This window comes from Vipera ursinii (genome assembly GCF_947247035.1).
Source record: "Vipera ursinii genome assembly, chromosome: 3".
NCBI classification, from domain to species: domain Eukaryota; kingdom Metazoa; phylum Chordata; class Lepidosauria; order Squamata; family Viperidae; genus Vipera; species Vipera ursinii.
In genome coordinates, this window is record NC_139516.1 from 203557185 (window position 1) to 203572972 (window position 15788).

Here is a 15788-nt window from a genome sequence, read left to right on the forward strand (position 1 = left end):
TAACATATTCAGGACATAATATTAGGCCCAAAGAATTGAGAGCGACACATGGAGTTACTTCTGAGTAGCTGCTTTATAGTTGTTTGCTGACAGACAGAATCTTGCCAGACTAAAGCAATCATCTAACAATAACTATAGAAGTTTCTGAATTGCTAGGGAGGGTCTGATCTTGCCCACCAGATACTCCAAGTTCTGTTGTCCCTTTGCTCTCTGGGAAAAAGCCCCCTCCATTGCGTAACTCCAGACTACTTTCTGCCACATATACTCACCCAAGAAATCTGATATGTTACCGGAAAAAGTGTAGTTGACTATAGGAGACTTCTCTATGGCTTCCCATAGGTCTGTAAGATTTCTGCCTATGGAGAAAAAAAAAGTGTGGGGAGAGGAAGACATCATTGCTTTTGGCTCAGTGACCCTTATATCTAGCGCCATGGAGAAACCAATAAAATATACAGCATCCCATGCTCCCCCTTTTGAATGTTCCTTTCCTATATGTCAACATCGAATCAATAAAGAGGCTTGAAGGAATTCAAGAAATGCTTGAAGAGGCCGGCTGAGGACCTCTACCTTAGGTTGCCCTGACTCCCTTCGCCAAAAAGAAGACCTGAAAAATCAACCTGGAGAAGCGGGGTGAAACCGGAAGCACAGGGAGCCCTAAAGAAGGTAGGAGAAGACCACTACACTGAGCAGGAACCTGAGCTTGTTTGCAGGGTTGCAAAACGTGGACTCCCATAATCCAGAGCAAAAAAATATCACTACTTCTGCAGAATTTAACAATATATATATCTATATCTACATCTATCTTCTACAGTATATCTACTATATATCTAGGTCTACATCTAGAGGGAGGATAGAGGATGATAGATAGATAGATAGATAGATAGATAGATAGATAGATAGATAGATAGATAGATAGATAGAGTGAGTGAGTGAGTGAGTGAGTGAGTGAGTGAGTGAGTGAGTGAGTGAGTGAGTTGTGTACTGGCTTCTTTTCTTGAATGAAGAGACGAGGCGAGTGAGTTCCGGCAGGAACATGCTTTTATTGAAGAGCAGGAACTGAACTGGGAAACAGGGCTGTGAATGCAGCTATTTATACCCTGGCCCCTAGGTGGCGGCCAATAGGTTTAAAGCAACCTATTGCTGCCCTAGAGGCAGCCAATAGCAGCCCTGGAGACGGGCTGTCTGAGGAGCTGGGAGACGTTAGCCAGCTTCTTACTTAATCAACCTTCCAGCATTCAAAACCAGTGGTACACTTAGTAAAACAAGGCCCAATACATGATAGATAGATAGATAGATAGATAGATAGATAGATAGATAGATAGATAGATAGATAGATAGATAGACCTCCCTCATAGAGTGAGTGGATGGTGAACAAACAGACATAAGCACAAAACAGTTAAAAACAAGAATAAAATAGCCTAAAAGGGCAGGGGAGGGGCTTCAGGATGCTAACTAGTCCCATGACTTCAGGCTGCTCTGTAGGCCGCAAGTGAGCCAGCAGAGCCACGTCTTCAAGCATTTCCAAGAGACCAGGATCATGGGGTTCCACCTCACCTCTGAGAATATTTATCAGAATGGGGGCAGATGACAGAGAAAGCTCTCTTCATGGGCCCTATCAGTTGGAGTCCTTTAACTGATGGGATCCACAGCATACCTTCCCTCCCTGGCTGGATGGGACAGGTTGATCTAATGGGGCAAAGAGAGCTCTGCAGGTCAACAGGCCCATGCCAGGTAGGGCTCTAAAGGTCATTGCCAATACCTTGAACTGGACCTGGAAGCAAACTAGCACACAGTGCAGCTTATGCAGCAAGGGTGTTACAAGCGCCATCTTTGGAGCATCCAAGATTGCTCATGCAGCTGCATTCTGTACCAGGTGAAGCTTCTGGATATTTTTTCAAAGGGAGCCTCTTTGCAATAGTCCAAATGGGAGACAATCAGTGGGAGAGTCAATGAGCCAAGGGCCTCTTTATCCAGGAAAGGAGGTAATTGGTGCACAACACAACGTTGAGCAAAGTAGGCCACTGCTTTCAAAAACGTATTTAATTGGAGCTAAGAGAATAACAGAATTGAAAGGACCTTGGAGGTCTTCTAGTCCAACCCCATGCTCAGACAGGAAACCCTATACCATTTCAGACAAATGGCTGTCCAGTCTCTTCTTAAAAACCACCAGTGTTGGAGCATTCACCACTCCCAGAGGCAGGTTGTTCCACTGGTTTACTGTTCTCATGGTCAGGAAATTTCTCCTTAGTTCTAGGTTGCTTCTCTCCTTGATTAGTCTCCATCCGTTGCTTCTTGTCTTGCCTACAGGCGCTTTTGGAGAATAGCTTGGCTCCCTCTTCTTTGGGGCAGCCCCTGAGATATTCGAACTCTGCTATCATATCACCCCTAGTGTATCTTTTCAATAAACTAGACATACGCAATTCCTGCCCTTAGGTAAAATGGTGGAGTCCATAACTGGGATGGGGAAGAGAGAGAGATGGAGAAGAAGAGACCTACACATATATATGGGGTTCAACTCTTAGCAATACATTCCTGAACAAAGAAAAGTTTCAGGTTTACCTATTCGTCCTGACATGACGCAAATGTAGATGCAATCTGTATCATTGCTCTGGCTCACTGAAAGAAAATAGTTGTTTCGTTAATTTATTTAAGATTCTTTAAACTGGAACTAAAATCCGAACAGAAGATAATTTTCAATTCACATAGGGAAGGAAATAGCAAAACCTTAAAAAGAAAAACCTTAGCTCTCTGAGGTTCTAAAATCAAAATGCTGCTAATGCCAAGGGATCAAAAAAAAATACTTATAATTACTTCAATGTAAAAGGAAATTATCTGGGGGGAAGGTTAGGGTTTTTGTTTGAAAATTTTGTCTGAAATTGCTTTCTTCAATTGGTTCCTACAATTAAAGGATTGAGCTATGGACTGAAAAATAAAATGCTGGCTTCATTCTATTGTAGAAAGCCATTCTCCCTGGAATTCAAAGGAGCTTATATTAAAATACACAGATTAAAATATTATTAAAAACTGTACTAAAATTGAAACTGAGAGCTAAGAGATGGATGGGATGGGATGAGGTCTTCTTACCCCATCAGCCAAATGTTCTTCCCTAAGCTACATTCCCTTCTTCCTTATTTCCTTCATTTAGTCGCATGGAATAAATGGGTTATCAGATTAACCAGCCAAAGCAACAGCAACAATTTTCACCTGACACAATGGAAGTTGACTTGAAAATCTCAGTAAGATAACTGGTGGAGTTTCCCACAATGTCCACCAGCAGTGCTGTAAAATCTAGGAAAATAAAGAGAAAAGATTTTGACATCCCAATATTGTCCTTTCTCCCCGTAGAAGACAATATCTACAGCTCAGGGTTGAACGGTGGAATTCTTGAGGGATCTCTGAACTTGGATGTTTATTTTAATTTTTATTTTAATTCCATTTATATCCCGCCCTTCTCCGAAGACTCAGGGCGGCTTTACAAACTTAGCAGTAGCCTTCATTCTATGTATATGCCTGCTTATTAGGGCTTTCACACACACCCCAAGCGGCATTATTACAAAGTCAGCTTAATTGCCCCCCACAATCTGGGTCCTCATTTTACCTACCTCGGAAGGATGGAAGGCTGAGTCAACCTTGAGCCTGGTGGGACTCAAACCTGCACTAATTGCAGGCAGCTGGTGTTACTTAAGGAGGCATTAGCCCACTGCTCCACCAAGGCTCTTGGTTGTTTGCTTGCAGACATTTCATTACCCAGCTAGGTAATATCATCAGTGTTTGTGGTTACCAGGGCTTTTTTTCTCATAGAACTCTCAGAACGGCATTCCGGCACCTTTTTTTGCAAGAAAAAAAGCCTTTTTGGGGGGCTTTTTCTCTCACCCTTCGCTCACAAAAGCCCCCCCCACTCACTCACACTTTGCTCACAAAAGTCTCCAGTCGCTCTCACTCACTCCTCCGTCTCTTTCAAAGGCACCTCGTTCAGTCTCTCCCCCACTCTGTCTCTTTCAAAGGCCTCTTGCTCACTCGCTCACTTACTGCCCCATCGCTTCCAAATGCCATTTGCTCGTTCACACACTCACTTACTGCCCCGTTGCTTCTAAACGCTTCCAAATGCTTCCAAATGCCATTTGCTCATTCACTCACTGCCCCGTCGCTTCTAAATGCTTCCAAACCCCACTTGCTCACTCACTTACTGTGTTTGGAAGTGACAGGGCAGTAAGTGAACAAGTGCCAGGGCCAGAGGCCATCAGCTGTTTGGCACTGGAGACACTGGATGGCCCGATGTAGCGCTCCATGGCTGGGGCGTCTTCAGCTGGTGTCAGGGACAGTGCCGGAGGCCATCAGCTGTTCAGCTCCAGAGATTGCTGCCATGAGGAACACAGCTCTGGGTCGGGGTTCAGAGCAGCTCCAGCTGGGGGCTCAGCATGGGCTTTGGCGTGGCAACTGCAGGGAGGGGAATCCCCACGGCGGCTGTGGGAAGCAGAATCCCCGTGGCCTGTGGTCAAAGCTGCAGGGGAGGGGGTTCAAAAGACAGGCGGCAACACCGTAGCAAGAGGGGGTTCTTACAGACACCAGCATCACTCCCAGTGACAGCACCTCTGAGTTCCGGCACCATTTTTTTTTTAGAAAAAAAGCCCTGGTTGTTGTTGTTAGCTGCGAAGTCGTGTCCGACTCATCGCAACCCTATGGACAACGTTCCTCCAGGCCTTCCTGTCCTCTACCATCTTCTGGAGTCCATTTAAGTTCACGCCTACTGCTTCAGTGACTCCATCCAACCACCTCATTCTCTGTCGTCCCCTTCTTCTCTTGCCCTCGACCTTTCCCAGCATTAGGCTCTTCTCCAGTGAGTCCTTCATTCTCATTAGGTGGCCAAAGTATTTGAGTTTTAGCTTCAGGATCTGGCCTTCTCAAGAGCAGTCAGGGTTGATCTCCTCTAGGACTGACCAGTTTGATCGCCTTGCGATGTTACCATACTAAAAAGCAGAGACATCACACTGCCAACAAAAGTGTGTATAGTCAAGGCCATGGTTTTCCCAGTTGCAATGTATGGCTGTGAAAGTTGGACCATGAGAAAGGCTGAGCGCCAAAGAATTGAGGCCTTTGAACTATGGTGCTGGAGAAGACTCCTGCGAGTCCCTTGGACTGCAAGGCGATCAAATCGGTCAGTCCTAGAGGAGATCAACCCTGACTGCTCTTTAGAAGGCCAGATCCTGAAGTTGAAACTCAAATACTTTGGCCACCTAATGAGAAGGAAGGACTCACTGGAGAAGAGCCTAATGCTGGGAAAGATTGAGGGCAAGAGAAGAAGGGGGCGACAGAGAATGAGGTGACTGGATGGAGACACTGAAGCAGTAGGCGTGAGCTTAAATGGACTCCAGAAGATGGTAGAGGACAGGAAGGCCTGGAGGAACATTGTCCATGGGGTCGCGATGGGTCGGACATGACTTCGCAACTAACAACAACAACAATGTTGTTGCTAAGTTACTGCAAGCAAACATCCAAGTTCAGAATTCCAGTTTTCTTTCTAATGTCAAAGCAATGAAAGTGTGGATTCAAGAACCTAAAAGACAAGTTGCAATAAACATGTTTGCATAAGACCTATGGACTAAGCCTGCTACTTTCACCTTGGAAAATAAACTGTTGTGGAATCACTGAACACAAAGGTTAATTTACATGATTCAGAACTTGCTACCTGTTTCAAGTTTTCAAGGCTGTTTAAACATGTGGCATTCCTTTGTTGGGAGTAAATTCCTGCTGTACCATACTTTTTCTCTTTTTAATTTCTTTCATAGCAGGCTATGAACCGGATCTCCTAAGCTCAGGGTAGGACTACTATACTGACATATGAGATTTTCTAATAAATTATTGCTTCAAGTTCCCCCCCCCCCAAGGGATCATTTGAAAATATGTTTTGTATGGAGAAAATATGGTAATGGTGATTTTCGAGTGACTTCAGTTCATCAAATGCTAATAACTTTAATGTTGATATATATTGTTTATGGAAATCTATTCTATTCTTAACAAGCAAAAAATGCCAACACCTAACTGAGGTTATAAGACAAAAGAAACAATTAGGAATCTATTCTATTCTTAACAAGCAAAAAATGCCAACACCTAACTGAGGTTATAAGACAAAAGAAACAATTAGGAAGAATGTTTTGGTTTTTTTTACTTTTCCACCTCTTAGTGCCAATATATTGCCTGTATGAAACTAAAGACTGAAAAATTACCTCTCTTTTGAACTTCTCCTATTCCATAACTTGCCTGTTAAGTCATTAGTCCTGTTGTTTAAGCAATAGCAGTACCGGGTAGAGAACTTGGTAGGATCTATGTTCCTTAAGCTGGATACTGCAAAGAAAAAAATATTATGGAACATAAAATCTTATCCACCAAAAGAATAAGAGAGCCAGTTTGGTTAAGGTGTTGGATTAGAAACCAGGAAACTGTGAATTCTAGTCCCACTTTAGGCACAAAAGCTAGCTGGGTGACTGTGAGCCAATCAACAGGAGACAGTGGATTCTAGTACTGCCTTAGGCGTGAAAGCCAACTGGGTGACTTTGGGCCAATCATCAGGGTACAATCCCATTTTAAGTATGAAAGCTAGTTGGATGACTTTGGGCCAATCACCAGGAGATGGAGAGTTCTAGTCCTACCTTACGTATGAAATCCAGGTGTGTGACTTTGGGCCAATCACCAGGAGATGGTGAGTTCTAGTCCTAACTTAGGTATGAAAGCCAGGTGAGTGACTTTAGGCCAATCACCAGGAGACTATGAGTTCTAGTCCTACCTTAGGTATGAAAGCTAGTTGGGTGACTTTGGGCCAATCACTAGGAGACTGAAAGTTCTAGTCCCACCATAGACATAAAAGCCAGCTGGGTGACTTTGAGCCAGCCCAACTTGCTTCACCGATTTGTTGTCATAGGTATAATTGGAGGAGGAAGGAGTATTAGGTATTTTACCACTTTGAATTACTTATAAAATTAACAAAGACAGGATATAAACAAACACACAAAGAAGCAAAAACTCTATTAGGTCCCAATTATCACTAACTTACTGTTGTAGAGGACAATGGACACTTTGTGGAAGGCATATGAACTGTAAGATACAATGCTCAGCAAAGAGAAGAATTCTTTAGTTCCTGTGGAAGTACAATTTAAAAACAATCACCCTGCTCATAATTAACAGCCGCATAGAAACTAATTTTCTATCCCTCTTATGGTTACTAAAATGACTTGTGAATATTTAGGCACCACGGGAATCCATAATACATTTCACTCCCCGAGGTTCTGATAAAATTTATTCTCTGGAATCCCTGGTGACTGGAGAATAAAGACACTGCCATGTCAGCAACCCAGAAAGAGATGGAGAATTGACAGATAGGACTCAGACCTGGAATAGATTTGAGGGAAACATGTGGAGCACAAAAATGCTTGCAAATAAACATTTATGGGGCTTGCAGGTGCAGTGCATGCATTCTTTAAATATTGTCATGTTCCTAGTGATGCCATCAGATTTCTAACTTTGAAATGTCAAAACATAACAGAGTTATTTTACATTCATTTGGAAGTTGGTCTACATCAGACATGTCAAACACAAGGCCCGGGGGCCGGATGCGGCCCGCAAAGTGGTTTCATGTGGCCCACGAAGTCATCCTAGAAAGAGTGAGGGAACGGCCCCCACTGCCTTGGCCCTGGCCCAGAGACCCTCAGATCTGTCCCACTCCTGCCCAGGCCCCCATAGGCACCCTTGATGCAAACAATGTAGAGCTGGCCACGCCCACCCAGTAGGCCATACGCACTCTAGCCACGCCCACCCAGTAGGCCACGCCCACCCAGGCCACACTCACCCGGCCCCTTGAGGGCAACCGCAATGCTGATGTGGCCCTCAATGAAATTGAGTTTGACACCCCTTGTCTACATTGTATAGAAGCCGTGTTGGCACAGTGGTTAGAATGCAGTATTGCAGGCTAACTCTGCCCACTGACAGGAGTTCAATTCTGACTGACTCAAGGTTGACTCAGCCTTCCATCCTTCCAAGGTGGGTAAAATGAGGACCGAGATTGTTGGGGGCAAGATGCTGACTCTGAAAACTGCTTAGAGAGGGCTGTAAAGCATGGTAAAGCGGCATATAAGTCTAAGTGCTATTGCTATTGCTATATTTTCTTGGTAAGGACAAGAGGTTAGAGCAGGTTTTTGGCCAATGGCTTCACTTCATATGCATTTCTCTTTTTCCTATTTCTTTGTCTGCTGGTTGAATGTGACTTATCAAAGAGAAAAAAGTAGTCAAATGAGAAGCTACCTCTGAGAGCGGTGTTTAGCATGCCATTTACCATCCCCGTCAGGTTCAGCGCTGCCAGATCAACCAATTTTGCAGGGAGCTCTGAAAAAGGAAAAATACATATAGTCCTTGATTTGCAACCATTCATTTAGTGACTGTTCCAAGTTATAACGGCACTGAAAAAAATGACCTTTGACCATTTTTCACACTTACGACCATTGCAGCATCCCCATGGTCATGTGATCAAAATTCAGATGCTCAGGCCACTGGCTCATATTCACCTTTGCACCCATTCGGGGCAAGCATGCAATGTCAGCATGCACGTAGAAAAGGGTTTGCACTATGGCCATGAAACATTGTTTGCTTTACTTTGACATTTCTCCTCCAGCAGTTTGGCAGTTCAATTCTGACCGGCTCAAGGTTGACTCAGCCTTCCATCCTTCCAAGGTCAATAAAATGAGGATCGAGAATCCCAGTGGTGGCATTCAAATACCTGAACAACTGGCTGTCTTTTTGGATGCAGGCCTGGGCCTCCAAGGCCTAGAATGGACTTCTGGAAGTGGCATCCATGCACTTCCGGCAGGCCGTTCTAGGCCTGGGAGACCTAGAAAGGACTTCTGGAAGTGGCATCCATGCGCTTCCGGCAGGTTGTTCTAGGCCTAGAAGGCCTCCTCCAGGCCTCCGAGGCCTAGATCGGACTTCCGGAAGTGGCATCCATACACTTCCAGTGGATCATTCTAGGCCTGGGAGGCCTTCTCATGACCTCCGAAGCCTAGACTGGACTTCCAGAAGCACTGTGCATTAAGCTGGTTCTCCGAACTCAGCAAAATTTAGCTACCAGTTCTATTGAATTGGTAGGAACTGGCTGGATCCCACCACTGGTTGTAAAGCACTATGAAGAAGTATATAAGTCTAAGTGCTATTCTTTTCTCCTTCCCTTGTCAATTTTATACCGCTGAAGATGTTGTTGATGGTTTTGTGTGTGTTCTCTAGTTGGTTTTTATTATGACAAAGGTGTCATTTACATATCGGATCTGGTCTTATCAAACATCTGTCTATCTATTTTTATCTATTTAATTCATACACACAAACATACACTCACAAACACAAAAGTGCCCATCTATTTAGTTCATAGACACACAAGTGGTATATGTTTGTGTGAAGGTACAAATGTTCATGTATAAAACCAGAAATAACAGATCACTAAAGTAGGTCAGCGAAGCTAAGGATTTTGTAAATCTGGCTGCATATTTCTTACTGACTACTTAGTCATATAGTAAGTAATCCCATAATCAATTTGGTAGAATAAATTTTGTTTCTGCTCATGGGAAAGTCATCTCAAATCCTTAAATGGCCTCGAATGACTACCAGACAAGAATTAAAAAGAGCAATAAGCAGCTGTACAAAAATATTTACAGTCTGCTTGCAATGTCAAAGGGAACCCTAATTTTCCTACAAAGCTATTATTGATTATTGTCTAGTTCTCCCATCTTTGCAACAATTCTGCCATTTCTAATTCAGAACAAGCCTGCAGAAAGACAAGGAGGAAATGAATTCTCTGAGAAGAATTTACCTGCGGTTGCCATTACAACAACTCGCTCTTCTTTCTTATTTTCTCTCTTTGTGCTTGCAGCTACAAAAACAAAATGATATCAATTTCAAAAATAGACTCCTGAGAAAATGTGTCCTTTATGTCCCTCTCTATTAAAAAAAATAATGATAGTGTATAAAATATCTTGTTTGAAAACAGTACTTTATTAGATGCGGAATCAAAATTATGGCGTTCGTAATACAATTTGCTGAGGGGGTGGAATGAACACTACACCAGGTAAATGAAAATTTCAGCTACTACATTTGTTTTACAATGTTCCAATTTCATTAATATTAATCTTGGTTAGTTTCCCCCCCCCCCCCCCCCGATGTAGCATGTGGGTTTAGCCCACCGCTTTTGGCTAGTTTGTGATTCAATATTTTGTGAGGCAAGGGATTGCAGGGTGGTTAAAAGAAAAAATATGTATTCTGTGAGCCCACAACATAACTCTATTGTGAAAACACAGCCATAGCTTGTTACTTACCCAAGCTAGATATAAAGCAGAAGTATAAAAAGATGATGGATAAATTAATACCACCACGCAGGGAAAACAATGGCATTTTGGAATCTGCTTTTCTGAGAAATTATCTGGAGAAAGAGAAGAGAGACAGTGAATCTGACAGAAAGGTCTTAAGCAAAATGGCTGTTGTTTATTATTCCATTAACGGAAACACTGCTGCAATGAAAAGAGATAGCAGCATCATCATCATCATCATCATCATTATTATTATTATTATTATTATTATTATTATTATTATTATTATTATTATTATTATTATTATTTTGCTTTGCATGTACACTGAGTGCTCCTGTACTGGAGAAAAATTCCTTGTGTGTCAAATTACATTTGTCCAAATAAAGTTCAATTCAATTCAATTCTTACATTACCCCCCAGTTTCCTCTTTTCCCAAGCTGATGCCTTTTGAATGTCTGCAAATCATTCATTCATTCATTCATTCATTTATATTTGTAAAATTTATTGGCTGCCCATCTTACCACTGTGTACGGTAACTTTGGATGGCTTACAATCATAGAGATGTACAGTACATATACACATATACATAAACATAAACATAAACTTAAGAGCCTGTGGCCTAGAGGTTAAAACAACTGCCTAATGTGCAAAGCAGCCCAGGTTCGAATCTCAGAAGGGTGTGGCTGGCTGATGAAAGCAAAGAAGCTTGAAATAGCTATATCAGTCTCCCTTTAATTCTTTGTTAGCAATCCAAATTTAATACATATACTCCCTTTTAAAAACTCTGTAATCACTTAATTTGGGATATCGTTGGGGTGACTGTATGGAGCTGAGTGTTTGCTGGCCAGATGCCCTTCCTGACACCCAGGTGGAGTTCGCAGCGTACATACATACGTACAAATAAGTTAGTGTTAAATTAGTTGGAACATTCCTTCTTTCCCAATCCAGAAAACCCACAGGATCTTCTCCTGCATCTCTTCACCAGTTGCTATGCTGAGCACAGCACAGCACCACACCATGCCACACCAGAGCGAAGATATCAACCTTCATTTCATCATACACCAAAGATAATCCTTTTACAGCAAAAGATTGCTGAAGGCAGACTGGTAATTGTACATGGGGGAAAAAAAAGAAGATAATCACTTTAGGGATATTCTGCATGAATCAGTTTCAGATCTGAAGCAATCATCTATATCCCTGGATATCCGAAGGACAGCTAAGATGCTCTTAAGCTATCATCAGGGCACAATGGATTCACAGATCAAAAGGCATGATTAAAATAAAATCCCTGGTCAGGTTGCTTTCTAGCTGCTGCAAAATAGCCTCTCTGTTTGGCAGGACAATTATCCAAGTCTGAATTATTGGGGCATTTGGGAATGAATGAAAGATAAAGGCCAAAGAAGATGTCTTTGAAGTTCTATCGCCAGGAAAAATGAATCTGTCTATCAGAAGATGTTTCTCGTCTGTTCAAGTCATGTTCTGAGCATTTTGATCTGACTGAACCATTTACCCAGTTTGGAATATAATGAATTGTTCATGAAAACAGTCTGCAAGCATTTTTAAGAAGGATCTCATATTCTGGGGAAGTAAAGTCAATCTGCACTTTTTATATATTTTTTTCAGGAAAGGAGTTAAGACCAGACCTTTCGACTGCTTTTATTTGGTTTTCAAAAATCCATTATTTTATTTCATTCGCTAACCTAAATATCCCACGAGCCAAAAGGTGGCATATAAATCAAAATGAAAAAAATGAGAAATAAATAGACAACAGAGAGGAGGAAGGAAGGAAGGAAGGAAGGAAGAAAGAAAGAAAGAAAGAAAGAAAGAAAGAAAGAAAGAAAGAAAGAAAGAAAGAAAGAAAGAAAGAAAGAAAGAAAGAAAAACTCTTAAAAGGCCAAAGAGTAAGGGCACTTGGGGAGAAGGGTCAAAAGAGTCCAATGCTGGTTATGAAACCCTTGTTGTTGTTGTTAGCTGCGAAGTCGTGTCCGACCCATCGCGACCCTATGGACAACATTCCTCCAGGCCTTCCTGTCCTCTACCATCTTCTGGAGTCCATTTAAGCTCACGCCTACTGCTTCAGTGACTCCATCCAGCCACCTCATTCTCTGTCGTCCCCTTCTTCTATTGCCCTCGATCTTCCCCAGCATTAGGCTCTTCTCCAGGGAGTCCTTCCTTCTCATTAGGTGGCCAAAGTACTTGAGTTTTAGCTTCAGGATCTGGCCTTCTAAAGAGCAGTCAGGATTGATCTCCTCTAGGACCGACCGGTTTGATCGCCTTGCAGTCCAAGGGACTCGCAGGAGTCTTCTCCAGCACCACAGTTCAAAGGCCTCAATTCTTTGGCGCTCAGCCTTTCTTATGGTCCAACTTTCACTACCATACATTGCAACTGGAAAGACCATAGCCTTGACTATACGCACTTTTGTTGACAGGGTGATGTCTCTGCTTTTTAGTGTGCTGTCTAGATTTGCCATGGCTTTCCTCCCCAGGAGCAAGCGTCTTTTAATTTCTTGGCTACAGTCCCCATCTGCAGTGATCTTGGAGCCCAGGAAAATAAAATCTGTCACTACCTCTTTATATATAGGCCCTTTTGGCTTTTTTGACACACATCCCACCCCATGGATGCCCCTGAAAAAGAGAAAACCATTTGAGGACCAGAAAGTTTCCAGGACTCTTTGAATCTTTTATGGAAATAAAATAGGAAATTAGAGAGAGAATAGCATGGGGCGCTCTGGGGAGGCCAAGGCTAGCTGAGAGACATGTTAAACAAAAGCAATTGACTGTGCAAGATATTGTTACATTTGTTGGCAGAACCTTAGGGTAAGGTGACCAGGGTCCTCCCCTTTGAGTAATAAAAGCTCTTCTTCTTCTTCTTCTTCTTCTTCTTCTTCTTCTTCTTCTTCTTCTTCTTCTTCTTCTTCTTCTTCTTCTTCTTCTTCTTCTTCTTCTTCTTCTTCTTCTTCTTCTCCTTCTCCTTCTCCTTCTCCTTCTTCTCATAATCATAATCATAATAGTAAAGTTGGAAGGGACCTTGGAGGTCATCTAGTCCAACCCCCTGCTCAGGCAGGAAACCCTATACCATTTCAGACAAATGCCTGTCCAGTCTCTTCTTAAAAACTTCCAGTGTTGGAGCATTCACAGCTTCTGGAGGCAGGTTGTGTCAAGGGAGATACCAAGTTCTGCTTCTTGCTCTTCTGGCAGCTTCAACCATTGTTAGTTGTTGTTTCGATGTGGTCTCTCCACCTCTTTCTGGGTTTGCCTCGTATTCATTGACCTTATCTTCTTTTTGCATATGCCAAAGCAGTAGTTGCTCACCCAAATATTAGCCTTTCAAGGGAGTCCATACAAGCAGCACAAAGACAGAAGGGCTAGATCTGTCTTTATTGTAAGGCTCCTTTGAAAGAGTGTTGTATGTCTGAAAGTGCTCTTCCAGGCCCTCACCTTTACTCTCTTGAAAAGTAGGGGAAGTCTCCTCTGAGACACTTTCTCCATCCCTTTTCTTTCAGACTCAAATTTCTTTTATCAGACAACTGTCTGGGCTTTGCCTCTTTCTCCTGTCTTCCAGGGTCAGCTAGTCCTCGACTTATAACTGCTTGATGTTTCAATAGATGCCCCGAAAGATACTTATGATCCAGTTCCGACAGCCGCCCCACAATCCCCCCCATTGTCACATGACCATATTTAGGGCACACAAAAACTGACCCACATTTACGGTTATTTGCAGTGCCCTGTGTCCACATGACCACAATTTACCTGTACAACATTTTGACCAAAGACCACCATTTTCTTTTCTTTTTTTTTCTTTTTTTTTCTTTTTTTGGCAAAAACACCCCAAAGTGAACAATGGATTTGCTTAATGACTGCCCTGTTTGCTTTACAACCACTGTGTTTGCTTAATGACCGCTGCAAAAAAGTTCGCAAAAACAGGTCTGATCACATGACATCACAACTGACAATTATAATGAACAGGCTCCATTTCTGTCATAAATCAAGAACTACCTGTACATCAAACCACATGGGAGATGGATATATAAATAACTGTAAAAATACAAAGAGGATGCATAAGTCCATTTTTTTTCTTTTTGCACACAGATACTATCTCCACTGGATTTTTAAGTGATGTGCCAAATCTGTACTCCAAAATTAGACAGGGCAAAGATAGGAATGAATTACTATTGAATTAGTTTTAAATACAAATTGGCATTAGCAGTAATAACACTGCGGAAAAATAGATTTTAGTGACCATAACCACAGTTTGATGAGTAGCAAGATACACGACTTGCATTCTTATATCTTTCAATGATAGCTAAATTTCAATCAGAATAGAGCTGGAAGGGACCTTGGAGGTCTTCTAGTCCAGCCCCCTGCTTAAGCAGGAGACCCTTTACAATTTCAGACAAGTGGCTGTCCAGTCTTCTCTTTAAAACTTCCAGTGATGAAGCACCCACAACCTCTGATGGCAAGCTGTTCCACTGGTCAATTGTTCTTACTGTTAGAAAATGTCGCCCTAATTCCAGATTGCTTCTCTCCTTGATTAATTTTCACCCATTGTTCCTTGTCCTGCCCAATGGTGCTTTGAAAAATAAATTGACCCCCTTCTTCTTTGGGGCAGCCCCTCAAATATTGGAACACTGCTAACATGTCTCCCCTGGTCCTTCTTTTCTCTAGACTAGCCAAACCCAAATCCTGCAATATGATGACAAAAACTGGATGCAGTGCTCTCCACCTGTGGCCTTACTAAGGCTTTACAAAACAATACTCATATTTTACAGGAAGTATATCACATATCTGTGATATTGCAACTATATTAGTCAGGCTCGCCAACACTCTTTCCTGAAATCAGCCTCCGCACAACCTCTGTTGCATATCACCTGTATCCATTTACCTTCCTCCTTTTCTATACTAAATTGGCATATTATTGATTAAGCTATAAAGACAGATGTGGATGTAATACAAACTATAGAGCAATATAGATTCAATCTAAAACTAAGGAGAAATTTCCTGACAGTGAGAACAATTCAATCAGCGGAACAAATTGCCAGAAATTGTGGGTGCTCCATCACTGGAGATTTTAAAGAAGAGATTGGACAACCATTTGTCCAGGAATGGTATAGGATTTCCTGCTTGAGCAGGAGATTAGACTAGAAGATCTCCAAGGTATACAAATTAAATTAATAAAAAATAAATAAATAAATAAATAAATAAATAAATAAATAAATAAATAAATAAATAAATAATAAGGTACCTTCCAACTCTGTTATTCTCTTCTATTATTATTACTTCCCAAAGTGAATAAATTACTCCAAGTGGTTTAACTTCGGATCAAGACACACAATCCCATTACCCATCACAATAGGGACATTGCAATTAACTTAAAGATTGCCATGGGTACTAAAATATATTTTAAAATCTCCCAAAGTATTCCTATTAAGACAAAACTTGAAAAGATTACCA

General features: G+C 41.9%; 1 protein-coding gene across 1 annotated transcript in view; it reads right to left on the bottom strand.

The window, feature by feature from the left end:
* Positions 1 to 15788, bottom strand: part of HHLA1 (HHLA1 neighbor of OC90) — a gene marked incomplete at both ends in the record, with an annotated part of 48955 nt that overhangs the window by 18788 nt on the left and 14379 nt on the right. The window contains 7 exons of the mRNA XM_083360343.1: positions 270 to 356; positions 2560 to 2616; positions 3205 to 3288; positions 6259 to 6342; positions 7049 to 7132; positions 8293 to 8373; positions 9845 to 9904. Coding sequence (XP_083216469.1) covers positions 270 to 356; positions 2560 to 2616; positions 3205 to 3288; positions 6259 to 6342; positions 7049 to 7132; positions 8293 to 8373; positions 9845 to 9904 — 537 coding nt within the window. The remainder of the gene's footprint in view (positions 1 to 269; positions 357 to 2559; positions 2617 to 3204; positions 3289 to 6258; positions 6343 to 7048; positions 7133 to 8292; positions 8374 to 9844; positions 9905 to 15788) is intronic.